Source organism: Saimiri boliviensis, chromosome 14 (genome assembly GCF_048565385.1).
Source record: "Saimiri boliviensis isolate mSaiBol1 chromosome 14, mSaiBol1.pri, whole genome shotgun sequence".
Taxonomy (NCBI): Eukaryota; Metazoa; Chordata; class Mammalia; order Primates; family Cebidae; genus Saimiri; species Saimiri boliviensis.
Genome location: NC_133462.1, coordinates 51,285,234 through 51,307,227, shown reverse-complemented (window position 1 = coordinate 51,307,227; position 21,994 = coordinate 51,285,234). Strand labels below are relative to the sequence as shown.

Here is a 21,994-nt window from a genome sequence, read left to right as displayed (position 1 = left end):
CTCCTGACTCTGTGTGGGGACAGTTTTGCTTCCTGGGAAAGTTCACCTGTCAGGGGGACTTTACAAAGTTTGGGGCGGCCGGGCGCAGTGGCTCAGGTCTGTAATCCCAGCACCTTGGGAGGCCAAGGTAGGCAGATCACAAGGTCAGGAGTTCAATACCATCCTAGCCAACATGGTGAAACCCTATCTCTAGTAAAAATACAAAAGTTAGCAGGGCGTGGTGGCACGCACCTGTAGTCCCAGCTACTCAGGAGGCTGAGGCAGAAGAATCCCTTGAACCCGGTAGGCGGAGGTTGCAGTGAGCTGAGACCATGCCACTGCACTCCAACCTGGGCAACAGAGTGAGATTCTGTCTCAGAAAAAAAGTTCAGGGCATGAGCATGTGAAAGTCCTCTGAGGTCACTGCTTGAGGCTGGGAGAAGGAAATGGCTCAGGGTCGCAGCTGCGGTCTGGGCAGAGCCGGGGCTGTTTAGACGTCCCAAGGCTCTAGGCAGGACTCACCCGCTCCTCAGCTCCGCCCCAGCCTTGTCCTTCAACTCTCGGCTGTGAAGTTGGAACACTCACAAAGCTCCAGCCCCAGCAGTGGGTGGGGGTGCTCGGGGCAGGGCTCCTAGGTCCCAATGGGGCACTGGGACCTCTGCAGATGGGGCTTTGAGGGCCTATCCCCTGGGACACAGATTGGAGGAGCCCTCACCCATTGTCACAGAGCGGGGGTAGGGCTTACCTCCCACACACCTGGGGAACTGGACTAGTGATACCCTCAGGAGCCGTGCTAAGGGTCGTGCTCTGAGAAGCTTCCCCAGGCACGCAAAAGGGAGGAGTGGGCAGGGGGCTCTGCGCCTGGCCGCATCCCCGCTGCTTCTGAGTAAAATGAAAGCAGTCAATCAAGACGGAGAGCTCTAATGATGAAAACTTTTGAGAATTTTTAAACTGCAGCCTTAAGGGGTTAACACGGCACCAGGCTGATGTTCCTAGCTCGGTTGGTTCTAGATTCTCTGATGGTTCATCATTCTCCAAGCTCACAGGGGCCATGATGTTAGGAGCATGGGGGCGGGGGCTGGAGGGAGTCTGTGGGGAAAGGATAGGCCTGGCTCTGTATGGGGCAGTTCCTGTTGCCAAGCTCGGATTGCGGGGCGGCAAGCCACCACCTTAATGTGAGAAGAGTGGGGACTAGGAAAATGACGATCCTCCACCCCAGCCAAAATAATCCTCACACACTTCAGATGATCTCTGCTAGAAAGCAAGGCCTCTAGAGAGGAAATCACTGTTTCTTTAAAAAAAAAAAAAGAAAGAAAGAAAGAGAGAAAGAAAGAAAAAAAAAGAATGAAGGAGAAGAAGAAAGAGGAAGAGGGAGAGAACCAAAGTGTGGCTTTATTGCCCAGGCTAGAATGCAGTCTAAAGAGAGGAAATCACTTTTAAGTTCTCATCAGTCAAAATTGCACCTGAGAGTGAATGAGTTTATCAGATTCTTCCTGAGAATAGGGTTTTCAGAGACAGGGTAAGTGGTTGCACACACAAAGGCACTTGGCTCCTGGCCAGGGCAGCAGGCCAGGGAGGGGAGGGGAGAACACAGTAGGGGCACGTGGCAGGCAAACGGCAGCTCCTTCCCAGTCCGACCAGAGTGGGCCTCAGTGGCTGGGCACAGGTCACCCATCCCAGGAACCAAGACGGGTGGGCCCGGGGCTCAGTGATGGAGACATCACAGACACTCAGAGACACTTGCTGGGAGCCGACGAGACAGGTGACTCTGGAGTTCTCGAGGACACCCTGCCCCGACCCTGGATGGGAGCAGGAAGGAGCAGATGCCTCTGGCCAGGACACAGGCCCCGGCTGTGCCCCGGGCAGAGGCTGGGTCCCAGCATCCGCTGCGCCTGCAGTGAGGCGAGAAGGTTCCAGCCCCGAGAGGCTGGGCCGGGAAGGAGCTGGCTGAGTCTTGCAAATATTCCAGACCCCAGAGGCTCTGCCCAAACAGATCCAGAGGCAAAAAGGGAACAGGGGCAATGAGAGGAGGCAGGGGTGCTGCTGAGAGGCAGGGGCCGGGCACGAGGGAGGCCCCTCGAGACGAAGACGGGCAGGTCTGTCTTGACAGAGCTTGTCACACCTGTGGGGCAAAGGGTTGTTAGCACAAGGCAGGGGGGTGCTCAGGACGGAAGGGGAAGGGGGCCACTGGACAGGAAGGCATCCCTTTGCCCAAGCCTCACACCCACAATGGGTCAGAGCCCTGCAATCTGCCAGCTGGAGGGGCGGGGACTCTGCAGAGGTGCGGGCAGCGCAGCCAGCTGAGGGCTCGACCTTGTTCTCACGGTTGGCTCAGACCAGCCTGCACGCGTAGGGATGGCGCGTTCTGGGTGGACCATGCGACTGCAGGCCAATTAGCATGTGCACAGGGGTCGGTGGGGTCTCCCACGGTGCACTGCGGCCCTCCCCCGGAGGGCGAGGCCTCTCCCCACCATTCACCTCAGCGTCCAGCGAGGAGTCAGGTTTCTTTCCCCACTGAGTCCTCTTGGTAGCAGCCGACTCTTTCTGTGCCTCCTGATTGAGGACATCAGGGTGGAGACCAGGCACTAAGGCCAGGCTCTGAGGGTCCCAGCATCCCCCAGGCCCAGCATCCCCCAGGCCCAGCCACCATCCCAGGACGTCCTTTCTCTTCCCAAAAGAGAAAAGGAACCCAGACCCAGCCCTGCTCTCTGCTGGAGTCTGACCCGCACGCCCACCCATCCCCACTGTTTCCACTGCTGAAATGACTCAGTCTCTCTCTGCTGTCCCTCCTCTGTCCCCGATCATCCCACCACAAAGATTCCACAGTTAAGAGACATCAGGGAGGGCGAGGGCACCTGGGGGTCCTGATCTCCGGACTCCTGGGTCCTGCTGATCCACAGGTTGAGCCTTGATGTCACAACCCCTGAGAGCCTCAAATTCTCCTAAAAAGAGAACCTTCCATCTCAGGGTTTGGGGCCCTTGGCGGCAGCGAGCATGTTCAGAGGCCCTGGAACGGGATAGGACTCTCCCTCACTCCCATATGCATCCAGTGCATGCCACATATACCCAGGGCAACCCTCCCCGTCCCCCAGGGAGCTGTGTGCCCCGCTAAGGAGACAGGCTCAGGAACATGAATGCGAACTCAAGTGAAGGTTCTGCCAACATTAATTGACATATGAAAACAGAGTTTTCCAGCACTGCCACGGCCAAGACTCAGGCCTTAGAGACTTCAAGGCTAATTAGCCTAAGGACCCTGTGGGGCCTAAGCCCCTCACCTTCCGGCTGGAGGCTGGTTCCGCTCGACTCTGACCCGCCAGTTCCTTCTCAAAGAGGTGGCGCTTGCTGGCTACACCCACAGGGGCCACGAAGAACTCAGTGCGAGAGGAGCCCGGAGACTTGACGGATTCCGATCTCTGGGGACCAAGAACACCAACAGCTGACCCCTGCGGGAGGGCAAGGGCCACGCCCATTGCCCCTCCTGCCCCGCCGCCCCTCGCAGAAGCCCCCACCCACCCGTATGGCCGTGTGGTATCTCTCCAGCTTCTCTCCCAACTTCACTGTGTTGGCTGGGAGCCTCACGCTGGCGCTGCAGGATGAAAGACGGAACAGGGGGCCAAGTGAGACACCCAGGGAGACCAGGCCTGCCCCCAGGGCCTGAGGAGGAGCCCCATCACACGTCCTCACTGTGGCAGAGAACGTGGCCCTCCATCACACAGCAGGCTGCGTTGACTTGACCAAGGTGAGAAATTTACAGACTCCAGGGATTTCCCTCCACTCCCGAGAAACGTCCCATTTCATAGGACATCCCCAGGGTGTCCCTCCTTCCTTTCTCCTCCATAGCTTATCATTTCCCCAGCAAAACAACTCCTGAAGCAGGCCCTTCCTTCCCACCTTCCCCATCACAGCAATTGCCACCTACCTGTTCTCCTGGCCGGCCACCATGAGCTCTCCACCAGCCTGCTCCTACCTCGGATCCTGCCCTTCCAGCTCAGACCCCGCAGGCCTTGGTACGGCACACTGGGCTCTAGTGATCTGGGCCCTCCCCTCCCCGACCAGCCCCACAGTGTGCCTGTGTGCCAGCCAGCTGGACACCACGCTCTTCATTCTGCCTTCTCACATGCTGTTCCCTCCAGTTTTATGCGTGCAAACTTCCTGCTAGTTCAGGGAACATCAGTTGCTCCGTGACACCCTCCCCAGCTCACAGGCTGAGCAGGTGCAGCTACTCCTGAGCTCCTGGCCCTGGGTTCACAGTCCTGTGCCTCTGTCCCTCTCCGCTCGGCCAGTGTGTAATGGTCTCGCGTTTGAGAGAGCTGCTGTAGGTTCGCTGGGTGAGTGTGAGTCGCTTGAGGGCAGCAGCTGCGGCATTCACCTTTATACTCCTCCTCCTCTGTCCCTACCCCAGTCCCCAGGCCTAGCCTGAATGTTCGTGGGGCAGATGAATACAGCATGAGTGGACGACATTCCTAACACACAAGCACATCCGCTTCTCAGATCCTATTTTCAAAGCACAGTCCTCAAGCTACTCGCATCACCACCACCGAGCCCAGGAATCCTTGATAAACCTGCAGACCCGCAGCCCCCCAGCAGGCCTGCTGAAGCAGGGGCTTCCCCTCCCTTACACTGTTCGTGGTCTCCCTCCCAGAAAGCCCCCTTTCCCTCTCCCAACCTCAAGGCTAAACCCTCCTCCCCCTTTGTAGCCCCACCCCAGCCCTGCCTCCTCCAAGCAGCTCTCCCTAATCCTTCCCCTCCTTGTCCCATCTCATCCAGCAGAGTCCCTCCTATTAATCCCATCCCCCTCCCCCTCCCCCAGATCTGGAACCCTGGGCAAGGACCACGCCCTCCCCTCATATGCCCTATGGCACAGCCTGACACAAGGAGGGTCGGTACAGGTACTCAGAAAATAGCCTGAACACGGCCAGATGGGAAAGAACCAGAGCCTCCAGGCCTCCCACCTGCGAGTTAGGGTTGCTTCTGAGCTGTCTTTCCCAGGGTTCATCTGAAATGAGAAGGAAAGGTGTTGGTGTGTGGGAGTCCTGGGGAAATCGGTGGCCCCCTCAACTGAAGAGCCTGGCTCTCAGGACATGTCCTCTTCCTCCTCCCCCCCACCCCCTCAGATCTCCCACCCCTTCTACCAGGGGTCAACCCCCACCAGAGAAATATGTGGATAAACCTTCCTTAAAGAACAGTGTTTGTATCTGACGACACAGGTTCCCACCCACTAATCTGGGTCAGAAGCCTTTCCCCAGGCTTCCTCCTCAGGGCACCCATAACCACCTGTTTCCTATCTGCCTCCCACTGCCCGCGAGCTCTGTGGGGGCACCAGTCACTATTGGGCCTCCAGCCTCCCCTCCAGGGCCTGGCACACATTAGAAGCATGATATCCAATGAGTGAACGACCCAGTGAACAGAAGAACTAAGAACAAACACCGGGACAAAGCGAGCTGAGATTTCCCCAATCCACAGAGTTTGTACTATTGGGACAGTCGGAGCAGGGAGCACAGGGAGAGCCTTGCTGCTCTCCATTCCTCCCCTCCCCTCCTGGGCGAGCCTCCTAGGTGAGGTCGGAAACAGACAAGGCAGGTGTGGACCTCCCTGCAACCCAGGGCCAGCCCTGCCTGTCCAGTCTTCCTGCCGCCCTGGCTTTGCCCACTAGGTGGGGCTGCTCGTGCTTATTGGCACCCACCTCCCAGGTCACTAACCTGCTCTCCTCTGCTGAATACAGCCTGGTCTGCTCCGGGCCACCCACGGAAATCCAAAGCTCCTCTCTATCCAGAGGACCTTCCTACCTAACCTAGGGCTCCTATGTTGTAATGGATGCGGGCTTCCTCTGCTTGCCCTCCAGTGACTCGCAGACCAAAGTGCCCAGGGCTCTCACCCGAAAGGAGATGGTCCTGGGGCTGGATCGTTTGAGGGAGCTGCTGTAGGTTCGCTGGGTGGGTGAGGACATGTCTGCCTCTTCCTCCTTGCTGGGGATTTTCACCTGGAAGGAGCAGGGGGCGTGTCACACAAGAGGTCTAGGGCCCACCAGGCCGGGGCAGCCATAGACCCCATGGCTCATCCCAGGAGCTGCAGGAAGAAGCAGAGAGTGAGACAGCCCTGTGCCTTCTCTCCTGCCTCCTTCATCTGCTGTGGGAGTAGCTCGCTGACACAGTCCCTTGGGGCCAGGGCACCAGGCAGAGCTTTCTAGGGGAGCTTCTAGAAGGATCTGAGGCTTCCCATGAGTCTGCTGGGGTCCGGTAGCCCAGGCCCTGGAGGAGGATGTGGTGGGGAGCACCAGGGGCTCCCTGCCCCACAGCTGGTGACCCTTTAAGCTCCAGCAGCCCGCCCCTGTCTTAGTGTCCCTGCTCTGACCATGGCTGGAAGCAGGCAGGAAGAGAAGAGACAGCCAAGGCCAGCCTGCAGGTGAGAGGATGGAGGCAGCCAGGGAACCAGGAACCACCTGGGTGGGACTGGCCAGCCGGGCCAGCCAGGTGGCAGGGTGGAAGGGTGGGAGGGATGGAACACAGCCAACCTGGAGTGTGATGGGTGGGAGGCGGGAGGCCACAGTCGGAGGGTCTGAAGCCCCCTGCTCTGCCAAGGAGGGCAGGTTCTTCCTAGGGAAAGTCCTTCCTCTCTGCTCCTTGGTGGTGGCTGGGCTTCCGCCAGAGGCTGGAGGTTCCTGCGCCAGGGGCTGCTCTGAGGCTTCGGCCCTCTTTGGGGCCAGCTTGGCATCTGTGGTTGGGCTCTTCTCTGAGGCCAGTGTCTTCTCGAAGATAGATGCTTTCTCAGACACCAGCCTTCTTCCTGAGCCCAGGGCCATCCCTGGGGCCAGTGACTTCTCGGAGACACTGGTTTTTTCTAGATCAGACTTCTTCTCTGAGCTGTTTCTCTTCTCTGACATTGCAGTCTTCTCCGGTAGGGACGTCTTCTCTGAGGCCAGCCCCTTCTCGGAGACGGAGGTTTTCTCAGAGACTAGGCTCTTTTTGGGTGCCATCTTTTCTGGCGTGGAGGATTCCTCCAAGACTGGGGACTTCTCTGGAACCCCTTTCTTCCTCCCTCCTGGCTCCCTGCCCGTCAAGCTCTCCTCCTCCAGGGCCCAGGGGCCCCGCTGTTCACGACTCAGTCTCCGGCGAGGTGGGGTCTCTGGTTCCTTCCTGGGGACTAGGGGTTGCTGTGTGGCCTGCCCAGGGCTCAAGCTGTCCCTCCCCTTCTCTGCCTCCAGCCTCTCCCGGATGGGGCCCTGTGCAGCCTCCACTGCCTGCCGCCTCTGCCTCCGCTCCTGCCGTGTTCTGAGGATGGTCTGGATGTCCTCGCCCTCATCTTTGGAGGCTGGGGGCAGTGGCTCGGGCACCTCTGCTTCTTCCATGCTCGGCAGTCTGAGTCAGAAGATGAGAGACAGAATCAGAGGATAGAGGTGGAAGGGATCCTGGGTCTCCCTAACCTAGAGGAGATGCTGCCAGGGCCACTGAGGAGGAGGTGAGGAAGTCGGGCCCTGGCCGGCCCAGCTCGCCACCACCTGTATCCACTCAATATCTTGTACTTCCAAGGTATCAGCTGAACAAAGCTCGCTATGCTTTTAAAAGCTTATACATTCCTATGAAGTCCAGCTGCTCCATGTGCAGACGTAGTCAACAGACTCTGAATAACAATTTTAATGTGTGCCAGAGCCTGCACGGGGCATGGGGTCAAAAGGTATCAGCACAGTGGCTGCCCTTAGATCTTAGATCAAGACTAGAGAGGTGCAGGGATGTGGCCAAGGTCACACAGCTAATTGGTGGGGAACTGGGAGCAGAGCTAAGGCTTCCGATGCACCATTCCACACTCCTGTCAGTTATGTGGGTGCAGCCAAAGGTACTGGGGCCGCCCAGCTCTGGACATCCTCCAGAGTCTGCTGCTGGGCAAGGCTAGGGGAAGGGAGGAGAGGAGAGGGTCAGCACAGTCCTGCTCTCCCTTCTCAGGGGACCCAAAGAAACTAAAGCAACATGAGAGGATTGTCCAAAACCTATAGCACCTGGCCTCCAGCACAAGGAGATTCTTTTCCTTCCTCACCACCCTGCTCTCCATGTGATTTCAGGCGAGTTAACTTACTCTGAGCCTCAGTTTTCAAATCTGCTAACTGGGCTTGTTAGGAAGCAAAATGAAACTCATGAGTGCCCAGCACAGTCCTGGCACGTCAGTGGCATTCAGTAAACCCCAGGCTCTTCCCTGCCTCATGATCCCAGAAGCTAGATGGCAAAACTAGCCCCAGAGTTCTCCTCAGAAGTAAATTAAGGGCCGGGCACAGTGGCACATGCCTGAAATCTCAGCACTTCCAGAGGCTGAGGCAGGTTGGATCACCTGAGGTCAGGAGTTCGAGACCAGCCTGGCCAACACAGTGAAACCCCATCTCTACTAAAAATACAAAAATTAGCTGGGTGTGGTAGCAGGTGCCAGTAATCCCAGCTACTTGGGAGGCTGAGGCAGGAGAATTGCTTGAACCTGGGAGGCGGTTGCAGTAAGCTGACTGCATTCCAGCCTGGGTGACAGAGCAAGACTCCATCTCAAAAAAAAAAAAAAAAAAAAAAAAAAAAAGGCCGGGCGCGGTGGCTCAAGCCTGTAATCCCAGCACTTTGGGAGGCCGAGGCGGGTGGATCACGAGGTCAAGAGATCGAGACCATCCTGGTCAACATAGTGAAACCCCGTCTCTACTAAAAATACAAAAAAATTAGCTGGGCATGGTGGCGCGTGCCTGTAATCCCAGCTACTCAGGAGGCCGAGACAGGAGAATTGCCTGAGCCCAGGAGGCAGAGGTTGCGGTGAGCCGAGATCGCGCCATTGCACTCCAGCCTGGGTAACAAGAGCGAAACTCCGTCCGTCTCAAAAAAAAAAAAAAAAAAAAAAGTGAATTATAGAGGGTCAGGGCCAGAGGCAGGGAGCCTGGATAAAGGAAAGAGGTGGGAGCTTAACAGATCTGGAAGGAAACTCTGGCCCTACCCCTCTTGAGGTACATGATCTCAGCAAGTCACCTAAGCACTCTTCAGCCCTGCTTCTCCACCTGTGAAATGGGTTAACAATACCTCTCTCAGGGATATTGTGAGCATTACGTAAGCTATGGCCATAAAACGTCCAGCACAGCATTGGCTCGTGGAAGCTCTCAACAAACAGTAGCCAGCTGGTCATGAAGACGACAGAAGCTGGCAGGACTGAGTCTGGGGATGGCGGGGAACTTGAACTTCGTCTTCACACCCTTCAGCCTCATTTCCTGGGCCACAGAGCCCTGGGAAGACTGAACATGCTGCCCGTAGTCCGAGGCAGCCAGTCCCTCCCCATCCCTCAGGATCGAAGCCTGAGCACCTACCTCTCCGAAGCAGAGGCCCGCCGGTCTCCATTCTGGCGGAGCCTGGGAGCCTCGTCCTCCGTCGCGGAGCTCAGGTTGCGGTGCCGCCGTCTGCGCTCGCGCTCCTGCTCCTCCTCATCCTCCAGAGTCCGCTGCAGGGCAAGGCTAGGGGAGGGGAGGAGAGAGTCAGCACCGCCGGGAAACCCAGGACCCTTCCGAGGCAGGCTCCTGTGGGGCTGGGAGAAGAGACCAAACGCCCTCCAGGCCTGCACTGGCTACAGGCAGCTCGAAAGTGCTTGAAACATGGCTGGTGAACCGAGGCGTGCCGTGTGAAGTACACACTGGAGCTTGAAGACCAGTGAAAGCGCTCATTAAGAACTCTGTACACTGGCCAGGCATGGAGGCTCATGCCTGTAATCCTAGCACATTAGGAGGCCAAGACAGATTGCCTGAGCTCAGGAGTTCAAGACCAACCTGGGCAACATGGCAAAACCCCATCTCTACTAAAAATACAAAAAATAAAAAATTACCGGGGTGTGGTGGCTCACCCCTGTAGTCCCAACTACTGGGGAGATCAAGGCATGGGAATCACTTGAACCCAGGAGGCAGAGGTTGCAGTGAGCCGAGATTGTGTCACTGCACTCTAGCCCGGGTGACACGGTGAGACTGTGTTTCAGAAAGAAAAAATTGTGTACATTGATTATGTGTTGAAATGGTAATATTGTTGATATATTGGGGTAAATGAGCTAGAGTATTAAAATTACTTTTGTTTCTTTCCTGTTTTTTTATTTCTTTTCTTTTCTTTTTTTTTTTTAGACGGAGTCTTGCTCTGTCGCCCAGGCTGGACTGCAGTGGCGCAATCTCAGCTCACTGCAACCTCGCCTCCTGGGTTCAAGCGATTCTCCTGCCTCACTCTCCCGAGTAGTTGGGACTACAGAGGTGCACCACCACACTTGGCTAATTTTTGTATTTTTATTAGCAACGGGGTTTCGCCATGTTGGCCAGGCTGGTCAGGAACTCCTGACCTCAAGTCATCCACCTGCCTCGGCCTTCCAAAATGCTGGGATTACAGACATGAGCTACTGCTCCCGGCCTTTTTTTTTTTTTTTTTTTGAAACAGGGTCTCCCTCTGTTGCCCAGACTGGAGTACAGTGGCACAAAAACAGCTCACTACAGCCGCAACCTCCCAGGCTCAAGTGATCCTCTCACCTCAGCCTCTCAAGTAGCTGGGACTACAGGTGTGCACCACTACACCTGGTTAATTTTTAAATTTTTTGTAGAAATGAGGTCTCACAATGTTGCTCAGGCTGGTCCTGGACTCCTGGGCTCAAGTGATCCTCCCACCTCACTCAGGCTTCCGAAGTGCTGGGATTATAGGCATGAGCCACTACGCTGGGCTGCTTTTTACTTTTTTAATGTGACTACTCAAAAACTTAACATTTGAGGCTGGGTGTGGTGGCTCACCCCTGTAATCCCAGCACTTTGAAAGGCTGAGGAGGTGGATCACCTGATATCAGGACACAGTGAAGCCCTGTCTCTACTAAAAGTACAGAAAACAATTACCGTGGTGGCACATGCCTGTAATCCCAGCTAGTAGGGAGGATGAGGCAGGAGAATCACTTGAACCTGGGAGTCGGAAGTTGTAGTGAGCTAAATGCCATTGCACTCCATCCTGGGCAACAAGACCAAAACTCCATCTCAAGAAAAACGTAACATTTTAAACACAGTTCAAATTATACATCTATTAAATTCCCAGTAAAGCTGCAGGGCTTTGGATTAGACCCGGGTTTCTCCTGCTCAGCACCGTTGACACTTTGGCCAGACAGTTCTGTGTCTGGGGCTGTCCTGGATCACAGGATGTCTAGTGGCATCTCCCGCCTCTACCTGCTGGATGCCAGTAGTACATTCCCTAGCTGGGACACCCAAAATGTTTCCCGACATTGCCAAATGTCCCCTGGGGGCAAAGTCACCCCAGATAGGAACCACTGGGGTGGACCGTACGGTGGACCCCAGGATGGGAATGGGGGGCCTCCTTCCCTGGGGGTGACCAGGAATGTGGAAGGGCAGGCCTGGTCCTGCCTGAAGGAAACAGATGTACTTGCCAAGCGCCTTTCTCTTTTCAGCCCTGGGATTCTTAGGTAATAACCCTCAGTACAGTCATGGAGCTATTTCCTCAGTTACTCAATTCCCCATGGATTTTCTTAGCTTTTGGAAAAGGAAGACTTACACCTGGAACAAAACTCTGTCACCTTCCCTTCACTTCCCAGGGATTCTTGGAGCCTCCCTCACCTTTCAGATGGAAAAAGCTTCATGGAAAGAGTTGAGCCGCAGAGCTCCACAGATCCGGATGGAAATCCAGACAACTTTCACTTGTCTGGGGAGCAAGAGGACCCCATACCCTGCTTTTGGTTCTTGCCCAGTTGCTCTTCATTCGTGGAGCCAGCCAGGCATTCTACAGCCAGCCACCACCACCAGTCTATCCATCTACTGCTCGCTCACACACCCACGTACTCAGCCACCCACCCGTTTCCACCATCTTTATCCACCTGCCCTGCCATCCACCCACCGCCTCCCACCAGCCCATCTTCCATCCACCCCACCCCTTCCAATCCAACCAAAGAGCAAATGAAAGTTGAGTGACGGTGACAGGCCAGCACCATGTCAGGAACTGTGTGGGGGTCACAGAACGTGGCAGGGTCTCTGCCCTGGAGATACGGACGATCTAGTGAAAAAGAGAAGTGTGTCCACCAAGAACTCCCCCACCAAAGTGCAGAAGCTGTTCTGCAGAGTGAGAGCACAAATGCTCTAGGCCAGGATGGTCAGAAAAGGCTCATGGAAGAGATGATCCTGGGCTGCATCTCGGGGAACACACAGGCTTTCAACAGAACGGCTGGCAGTCCAGGCAGAGGGAAGGTACCGAGCAACCGAGGTTCAGGGTTTGCTGGGGGTGGGAGGCTGAGCTTCACCCCGGGAGACAGGAGAGGGTGTGAACAGGGCAGTGCCAGGCTCTGAAAGTCAGCCGGGGAAGCCCTTCCTGGCACCTCCTTGTGGCTCTCCCTGCATTGTCTGCGAATCAGGTTAAAAGGTGCTAGAAAAGGCCTCCGTCTTTCCTCCCAGAGTTATAGCAGTGACTGCAAGCCCTCCCCTTGCCACTGCCAGATGCCAAACTCTCTGGTCTTTGCTCCCCAGCCTCTCCGGCTGCCCAGCCCTAGTTCCCACTGAGCTTCTCTCCTCCTGGAGGGCCTAAACAATTCCTCAGGGAGTCTTTGGTAAGGCCGGGTCAGGTGGTCTGGTTTCAAGTCCTTTTGCCCTCGGGTAAGTCACTTCCATATCTCTTTGTCAGTTTTCCCTCGTAAAATGACAAGGATGAACCACATGACCACTCTGAGTTTTTTTCTAGATCCCGCATCTCCTGGATGGAGCCAGTATTTACTAAAAAATTACTTTTGAGCACCTACTTACTGTGTGCCAGGCATGATTCCAGGGGCTGGGTACAGCGGGGAATGAGACCAATAGGGTCTTTCCCTTCACGGAGCACACATCCAGCATGGGGGGAGTCAGACCGTGGGCAAGGAAACCAGCCCATGAACAAAACAGCACCAGAGAGTGACACGAGAGAAGGTGGCTGGGTGGGGAAGCCCTCTCGGAGAGAGAGACCTGGTTCATGAGGAGGAGGCAGCAGAGCGAGATCTGGCAGCGGGTGTTCCAGGAGGAGGATCTAGCCAGGGCAGAGACCACATGTGAGGAGCTGGCTATTCAGGGGGAGATGGGAAGCCGGGGCCAGGGTGGCCCACGGAAAAGTTGGACAGGGAGGGGAGGCCAGCGCAGAGGGCCTTGGAGACCATGGAAAGGACTTAGGTTTGGTTCCAGGTGTGCTGGAGAGTGGTACACAGAGAAGCGACATGATAGGATCGCTCTGTTTTTAATCTCTCTGGTTGCTGTATGAAAAAAAATGGACAGGGCCAGGGGAGAGGGGAAACAGGGGACCCGTCAGAAGGCACCTGCAGGTACGCGGGCGAGAACTAGAACTAGGGTGGCTTGAACTGGGGTGGTGACAGAAAACACGGGGAAAAGTGACAGAGTCGGGAAAAGGTCTGAAGATACAGCCACGCAGGGTTTGCTGTTGGATGTTGGGTGGGAGGAGGGAAAGGAAAAGAGAAGAATCAAGAACTGCTAGATTTGGGGCCTGAGCTATTCCTGGAGCTGCCATTAGTAAGATGGGGAAGACCAGGGGAGGGAGGAGTGTGGTGGGCTGTTGGGTGGTGGCGGGGAGGGACAAGAGGGAGATAAGAGCTGTGCTTCTGGCTTGTTCCGAAGGAGAAGAAACCAGTGAAAAGCAAAGATCAAGATGCGGTAGCCAGGAAGTTGGAAGGAAACTAGAGGAAGGTGTTGGCATGAACAGGGGAGTGAGGGCCCCAGTCAGATGCTGCGCAAGGGGAGCGAGGACAGGGCGGAATCGTGAACAGAGGCGCCAGGTGCCACAGGAAAAGCAGATGCCAGGGTGTGCCAGGGCCTGAGCAGACTGGTGGGGGTAAATGGAAACCAGTCAATGGAATTAGGAGCAGCAACAACTCTTGAGAAGCAAATGGAATGAGACAGTAGCGACTGGGCGCAGCAATGACACCTGCAATCCCAGCACTCTGGGAGGCCGAGGCAGGTGGATCACATGAGGTCAGGAGTTCGAGACCAGCCTGGCCAACATGGGGAAACCCGGTCTCTACTAAAAATACAAAAATTAGCCAGGCATGGTGGAAGGTGCTTGTAATCTCAGCTACTAGGGAGGGTGAGGCAGAACGATCACTTGAACCCGGGAGGCGGAGGTTGCAGTGAGCCAAGATCACACCACTGCATTCCAGCCTGGACGACTGAGCAAGACGCCATCTCAAAAAAAAAAAAAAAAAAAAAAAGAATGGGACAGTAGCTAGAGGGAATGTGGACTCAAAGAATGCTTGTTTGAGTTGAGGTATAATTTACATAAATGTACAGATCTTAAGTTTCGCTTTTTTTTTTTTTTTTTTTTTTTTGGACGAGCAAACAAGGGAGAGTGGAGAAGGTCTGAGACTGACTAGCTGGGCACGGTGGTGCAAGCCTGTAATCCCAGCACTTTAGGAGGCCAAGGTGGGAGGCCAGGAGTTTGAGACCAACTTGGGCAACAAAGTGAGACCCCCCCATCTCTATATAAGAAAAAAAAGGAGACTGATGAAGTTGTCCTGCAGTGAAGGAAACCACCACAGGACAGGGCATCTTTCACCTCCAGTGCCCAGCACGGCACCTGGCACCAGCAGGTGTTGACAGATGTGGAAGAGCAAGTCAGCATCCGTTTCAGGAGTGCTGGGCTCTCCTCCTCCCAAGGAATTACCAAACCTCTGCCTGGATGCCGAGGCGCACAAAGCCCACACCTCCCCCAAAGGCAATCTGCCCGGCAAAGGCGATCACCCCATGGGAAAGGAGATGCCTTTGGAGGAGAACCTTCCAGACCCTCCCAATTCTGCCAGCAGGGCAGCTCTTCCTGGTGAGAACCTCAATCCCTCCTGTCAGTCACACCTCTACTTCCTCAGGGGAGATGGAAAGGGGCCCAAATCCAACTTTCCCCCTTTGAACCTGGCCATGGAACTTAAAACAAGATTCCCCTGGGCCTCTGTAGGACTCCTGTGAGCTCTGGGTATTTGTAGATTGAACATTCATTGTTCATTCATCCTTCATTCAGTACACACAAACTGATGCTCTCTTACAAGGCAGGCTCCAAAGACTCAGAAATGCCAACTTCTGCTGGCTTACATGTGAGGCCACATCTCCAGCTCCCTGCTTCTCTGGATGCACCCTTGTCCCTTGTCCACAGTCTGGAAACAGCTCTGCCCCCCAAAGCTGAAGGATCTATATACTGGAGAAAGTGACCCACAAAGCCCAAAGTGCCTCTCCCCTGACCACACCCACAGCTGGTAGAGGTGGAGCCTCCAGGATTCCTGGGTCTTGAGCCACCCAGCTCCCACACGCCACTCTCAACCCTTGAGGAAGTGGCCTATTTATCCTCCTGTGAGGATCTAGATGAGGCATGAACACTCAGAGCCCGGTCTCCTTGGAAATGATTCTCTCCCCAGGTTGATCCTGGGGGTCTCCAGGGCTGGGCTGCAGGACTCAGAACCCAGGCATCCTTTCGTGTCCCCAAGCTTTATACTAAGACCCCACAGCTCACCCAAGATGATGTGGCCACCACCCCTGCTGCTTGGGAATCACGGGGCTGCCTTCAACTCTGACACCTGGCAGAAAATGAGTCCCTTCAGCAGCACCACCCAACCCTGGGGAGAAATGTTATCTCCAGCAAGCACAAGTTATGAGAATAAAAGGGCAGAAGGGCAAAGGCCAGTTCCCAGGAGGAGCCTCAGTGGGTACAGCTGTTGAAACTCCAGTAATAAAAAATTCAGAACTCAAAACAGTGCTGGATGCTTGTTGAACATGGTGAATATGAATAAATCGATAACTAAAGGAATAAGGTGGGGAGTGAGCCATCTAACATGGAGTGCTTACTCTAACACCAGGAGCTGTTCTAACACCCATAGCATTCATCTTTAAAACAACTGGCCAGGCATGGTGGCTCACGCCTGTAATCCCAGAACTTCGGGAGGCCAAGACAGGTGGATCATTTGAGGCCAGGAGTTCCAGACCAGCCTGGGCAACATGGTGAAACCCCGTCTCTACTAAAAAGAGAAAAAATTAGCTGGGTGTGGTGGTGCACACCTGTAATCCCAGCTACTTGGAAGGCTGAGGCATGAGAATCACTTAGAACCCAGGAGGCAGAGGTTGCAGTGAGCCAAGATCGTGCCACTGCACTCCAGCCTGGGTGACAGAGTGAGACTCTGTCCATCTCGTATATAAAGAAACTGCGGCTCAAAAGAGGTAACAACTTTTCCAAGATCCCACAGCTAATAAAAACAACAAACCAACATTTAAACCTACATCAGCCTCTCAAAATCACCTACTCTTAACCATGATACCAAGTGCCAGAAAAGGATGTCCAGGGAGGGCTGGCCCTAACCAGAGTGAGGTCAACAGCTCAACATTCAGGGGAGGAAACAGAAGGCCAAGAGGGCATCTGAAGGTGTGGTATTCCCCACCCAGGGACTGGGTGGGCCCCAGGGCACAACCTGGGAGGGCAGCGGTTTAGGGAAACCCCATGGCCAGTGCAACACTGACCTTCGAGCCCCAGAGCCAGGCTCAGGGTGAAACCTTCAGACTCCAACAGGTGGGGGGGCTCAGCTGCTCCTACGAGCTGAGGGCACAGCCCTAGACAGCTGCCCACCACTCCTTCCCTCTCAACACCACTCCCTTCCCCGCCTGCCTTCATCTGGGGACACACATCCCTCTCTGTGATGCCGCGTAATGCTGCTATCCTCCTCCCCACTCCAGACTTTAACTCCATCCTTTGGGGATGGGGATCCTCTTTGCCTCTTAAATAATTCTAAAGGACATTCTGCCCTGCTACCCGCTAGAGAGCTTGTCTGTACTGGGCATTTTCTTCCTGAAGTCTAAATTCCACGTATTCTGCAGCAACTGATGGCAGGGATTTAAGTGAAGTGTTTGTTAAAAGCCATGTTTAACAGTAGAACTCATTTTCTCAAACTGAATCACAGATAGAAGCCCATTATATAGCAGATCAAGGCTCAGCTGCTCTGCTTACAGCTGGGAGAGAGTGAGAAGGCTGTCCCAGAAACATTTTGTGGAACCCTGGGGCTCAAGGAGCATAATTCGCAAATCTTGGGGGCTGAGGTTAGGGAAAGGAGGGCAGAGGAGAGATGGGGGTGGGCATGGCCATGACCCTGGCCAGTCTTCTACACCTGAGCAGGGCAGGCTTCAGGCTCCCCTTCTGCATGGCCACTGTTGGGGGCGGTCACTGAGGTCTCTTCCAGCCCCAAAGTTCTAGGGAGAGGTGTCGGGAGAACCCAGGGCAATGATTGGAGGTAGGAGGACGGCTCGAGGCCCAAGCAGGGAAATGATTAACCACTGGCTGTTCAGTCCCAGGCCCTCTCAGATCCACCCCTCACCCCCTGCAGACAGGCCTGGCCCAGCCTCACTGGTCACCAGGCCAGTCCAGGGAGAAAAGGACAAGGCCTCTGACCAGGGCACCCAGCCAGCCACCTCCCACTGCCCCATCCCAGGACTGGCAGACTTGAATTTCTGCTTCATGCCAAGGATGGGCTGCAGGCTGGCCCCCAGCTACCCACCCAGCTCCCCACCTGGGACCACGCTGTCACACCCTAGCATGGTCCTCCCCAGCCCAGGAGGCTCCGTTGACAGTGACTCACAGCCCTTTCCTGCCTGCCCGCTGAGGCTTGTTGTTCCCCCAGGGAGCAGAGCGGGACCGGTCCTCTGTTCCAGGTGCCTCATCAGGGTGACTGTTGGCAGCAGCTGCGTCTGCCCACGGGCCCTGTGAGGGCTGGGACCGGGCAGGGAGGGCCGGCCAGGGGCCCCAGTGGCAGGACTGGTTCCCCGGGGCCTCCCTGGCACTTACCCTGGACATCTCATGGGAACTTGGCTACAGCCACATGGGGCCATGTCCATCTGAGCAGTGGACAAGCTTAGGCTAGACCTTGCTCCCATTTTCAAAGTTCCGGTGCCCCAGCTGCCTCCCCCCCACACACCCCCTATACATATCCAGGCCTGCTTTCAGATACAGAATCACATGTATCCCACCAGACTATGAACTTCTCAGGAAGGAGTGTCTGGTTTGCATTTTTTTTTTTTTTTTTTTTTTTTGAGACGGAGTTTCGCTCTTGTTATCCAGGCTGGAGTGCAATGGCGCGATCTCGGCTCACCGCAACCTCCACCTCCTGGGTTCAAGCAATTCTCCTGCCTCAGCCTCCTGAACAGCTGGGACTACAGGCACGCGCCACCATGCCCAGCTAACTTTTTGTATTTTTAGTGGAGACGAGGTTTCACCATGTTGACCAGGATAACCTCGATCTGTTGACCTTGTGATCCACCCACCTCAGCCTCCCAAAGTGCTGGGATTACAGGCGTGAGCCGCCGCACCCAGCCTGGTTTGCATTTTTAACACCATGCACAGTACTGAGGTCTTCAATAAACATTTAAACTGAACACATGCAGACGACAAGCTCAAGACTCAGCCACACAAGAACCAACTCCCCATGCAGCTGTCTCATCTCTTCCCAGGCCATGAACACATTTGTCCACACGTTCCCTCCCCAACACACACACAGACATAAGCATGCATTCATAGGCACAGGTAGGCCCACATCTAGAAGCAAAGACACTCCCTTATCAACCCCCAGGCACACTGACCCACATGCAAAGTCCAAGACCTTGACTCCTCAGCGGCACCCTCAGCACAACCTTCCTCTGCAGCAGCCTGGGTTTCTCTTCCAGAGCACTGAGTTCCCTCCATTCGTGGGGCTTGCATTTTCCCCTTGCTAGACCCCATGGGCTGCCCGCAAAGGGGTTAATGGGCAGCTGCGCTTCAGAGCACTGTGAGGCCTTGAGAGTCTGGGGAGGTGGCCCCCCAGCCCCCGGGGATGAGCTGCCGTGGAGAGGCTAAGCCTGAGACAATGAGGTAGTTCTGGAGCCCTTAAAGGAGGGCAGGAGTGGGGCAGAGTCCGTCCTACAGCACTGGAAAAACCTGTGAAAGATGCCTTGATGGGGAAGGCCTGCCGGACCCAGACAGCTGGAGGGTACTGCACCTGCAGAGAGAGCCCTGGCTCAAGAAAGGCCAGGACCCAAATGCCCACCTGGGAGGGGCCAAGAGGCCAGGGTCTGCCTGGCTAGAAAGAGATCAAAAAGCAGGCCCCAGCTCTGGGCTATTCCTTAGGGACAAGATGGGGGAGGGGGGCGCCGAGTGGAGGAGTGAAGTGAAGATGCTCACAGGGGGCCTTCTTGGGAGAGGTGTGGGGTCGCTCCAAGCGGGGTCGCTCCAAGCGGGGTCGCTAGAGGTCACCAGTCTCCACGAGGGGTGCTGCCTTCTGAACACCCACTTTGCCCAGGCCTCTCTGACCCTGACGGGATGTCCAGCAGGCAGGGATAGGATGCCTCATCCCCTGACCCTTTAGGGACCAGTGTACAAATACCGAATGCAGCAGCACAGATGGGGATGGCAGGCAGCTATGTTACAGTTCCCTGCCCAGACGCCACCCCAAAATGCCATGCTGAGATTTTGAGCCTCCTTAGTGGAAAACGGGTCTGTTCCCCTCAAGTCTTCTTCACTGACCCCTCCAAGGCGGCGCTCCCTGCTCCCCCTCCCAAGAAGGGCTGCAGGGTACCTCCCAGGGGTCCTCTCCGCCAGAGACAGGGGGGCAGTGAGGGAGGCTTCTCTCAGGAATGAGGCTTGGAGGTTACTTCTGAACACCTCCACAGTCCCCCAAATCGTTCCTTCCCGCCCCCACCTTCCACAGGGGGGCCAGACCCCAGGGGGCGTCAGCCTTCCCCAAGCACCCAGTGTGGAGCCTCAGGCCCGGAAGGGAGAAGACCCACTCTGTAATCTCAGCGGTCCCGAGTTTGGCCCCAATCCTGTCTCCCGCGAGTCTCAGCAAGACCAGGGTCCGGCTTCGGTGCCAGGGTCCCAGGCCGGGAGGAGGCCTGTGCCCGGGGAGAGGAGACCCGAAGGCGCGCCGCGGACCCCGCGCCCCGCCCGGCTCCCTCCGGCGCTCACCTGGACAGCGCGGACCAGTCCTTCCTGCTGACAGCCATGCTGCAGGAGCCCCGCGTGGCCGCCCGCGCCCCGCCGGCCGCCGCCTCACCTGGCGCCCCTCCCCCGCCCGCCCAGGTGGGGTCACATGGCCGCTTATCTCACCCCCGCGCGCCCCGGCCGCGCTCCGATTTGCCGACCCGGGAGCGGCCTCTGGGGTGTGGGCGTCCCAAACAAAGCCGCATTGATCGCAGCCCAGGCCGGCCGGGCTGCGAGGCCGCAAGCGCTGGGTGGAACGTCGGACAGATCGCTGGACCGACCGACGGACGCCCGGGGCCGGCGTGGGGCTGGTCGGCTGCCCCGGGCGAGGGCGGGAGACTTCCTGCTCAGAACCAGTCGGACCAGCTTGGCGCTGGGCCGCCTCCTCGCGCGGTGTCGCGGCCCGGGGTGCCGGGGAGCTGGGCTGGGGGCAAGAAGCTGAGCGGAAAAGTTAGCGCAGGTACCGTAATCTCGGGTCTAGAGCGCTCGCGCCTTCTGGGCTCCTTCCCGGGGAGCGCCCTCCCAACTCCTGGGCTTCAGAACCCCCACCCCGGGCCCACCGCCCCAGTAGGCCTCGCTGAGATGAACCGGGCATTGCTTTCTGAGCAGCACACAAAGCATGCCCCTGGTAGAGCCCGCCCCACCCAAAGGGATAATCTTAGACTCAATTCAGCAACCATTTGTGTGCCCACAGCCTGAAAGCACAAATATGTCAAAGGCACTGTCCTTGCTCTCTGATACTGGACTTTGGGCTGGAGTGGCAGGATGTATAATAAGGGCAGAGGAAGCTCAGCTTTTCTCCCCCGAGGAAATATTAAACACAGTTATCTAGGACTCGAATTTTGGAGCACCGTGAGAGAGCTCAGGCACCCCCGGCACCACCTGGCTCCCTTCAGGTGCGCATTTGGGCTGGTGCGGTGCCAGGTGCTTTCTATCCAGGACCAGCCTCAGATGGGCTGAGAGAGGGTCAGGGTCTGAGCAGGAGGATTCTTGTCTTCCCTGATGGATCTGAACTGCGGGATCGGCCCAGCTGCAGTTCCTGCCCTGAGAGGAAGGAGGCACAGCCCCCAGCGCCAAGATGAGAAGATCAAAAGGGAGCCGAGGCAGAACTGCCCAGCCTCAGCCTTCCAGGCTTCCAGCGCTAAGGTCTCATGGCGAAGGGCAAGCCAGCTGCCGGGCAGAAGCCTGGAAACACACACACACACACACACACACACACACACACACACACACACAGTCAGCCTGTTAAAATTCCTCCTCCCAAAGTACCCCCTCCTCCAGGGAGCCTTCCTTCTTGGCATAGGAGGAGCGGGAGGAGATCCAGGGCATGAGAACTGGACTGGTAACCTGCACACTTGACTTTAAGCTCTGATTCTGACATTTGTGAACTATGCAACTTAGTGCAAACTGCCTCAGTTTCCTCATCTGTGGAGTGAGAGTGATGATACCTTGCTCTGCTTCCTTCCAGGTTGTGGAAATCAAATGAGTTCCCTGCTAGTGACACTGGAGGGAGCAGATGAACACTGACAAGACCCCAGGCAGTTCTGAGCAGAGGCCAAGGCAGGCCCTGGAGCCGTTTGCTCTTTCCAGGGAAAGAGAAAGAGGGAACGACAAAAGTCTAGATCCCTGGATCCTCTGACCCCGGGCCTGACACTGTCAGGGAAGCTCCTGTCTCCCTGGGGACCTACTGAATGTTCTTCCCATGGCTGTCAGTGATGGCACCTCAACACAAGAAGAAAAATCATCCTATGAAGCCATTTGAAGTCACACCAGGGACACTTCTTGAAGCCAGGGAACAGTCCAGTTTCTAAAAGCCCAAATTCTAATAGTCTCCCTACAGATATAAAAGCCCCAAGACATGGAAGGTTTGTATGCAAACAACTCTAGAAGTAAGGAAAAGTGAATGACATACATGTTAGTGCCCAGAAAGTTCCTTAGGGGCAGGCATTGTACATTTACCAGACACCTTTTTTTGTCTTGTTTTTTTGAGCCAGGGTTTCGCTCTTATTTCCCAGGCTGGAGAGCAATGGCTCGATCTTGGCTCACTG

At 56.0% G+C, this 21,994-nt stretch overlaps 1 protein-coding gene across 3 annotated transcripts; it reads right to left on the bottom strand.

The window, feature by feature from the left end:
• Positions 1-1,277: 1,277 nt before the first annotated feature.
• On the bottom strand, positions 1,278-20,510 carry LAD1 (ladinin 1). 3 transcript variants are annotated; one of them, XM_003938268.4, is made up of 10 exons: positions 20,073-20,508; positions 9,296-9,439; positions 6,491-7,334; positions 5,855-5,959; positions 4,932-4,975; positions 3,493-3,565; positions 3,255-3,392; positions 2,835-2,921; positions 2,458-2,532; positions 1,278-2,101 (listed from the first exon to the last, which is right to left on the bottom strand). In XM_003938268.4, the coding sequence occupies exons 1-10, from the start codon at positions 20,150-20,152 to the stop codon at positions 2,096-2,098; spliced, it is 1,596 nt and encodes a 531-aa protein (XP_003938317.1). In that variant the 5' UTR covers positions 20,153-20,508; the 3' UTR covers positions 1,278-2,095. The 3 variants fall into 3 exon arrangements, with proteins under 3 accessions (XP_003938317.1, XP_003938316.1, XP_074241156.1); XM_003938267.4 differs by lacking the exon at positions 20,073-20,508 and adding an exon at positions 19,932-20,058; XM_074385055.1 differs by lacking the exons at positions 1,278-2,101; positions 2,458-2,532 and having other exon boundaries at positions 2,911-2,986; positions 20,073-20,510.
• Positions 20,511-21,994: the final 1,484 nt, after the last annotated feature.

Bases quoted from the DNA above. Each gene is read 5' to 3' on its own strand.
- LAD1 (XM_003938268.4), bottom strand. From the start codon at position 20,152: ATGCGGCTTTGTTTGGGACGCCCACACCCCAGAGGCCGCTCCCGGGTC. The intron at 5,960-6,490 runs GTTGGCTGTGTT...TGCTCCTTCCAG, and splicing joins TCCCACCCATCACACTCCAG to GTGAAAATCCCCAGCAAGGA. The intron at 3,393-3,492 runs GTGGGTGGGGGC...CTTGGTCCCCAG, and splicing joins GATACCACACGGCCATACGG to AGATCGGAATCCGTCAAGTC.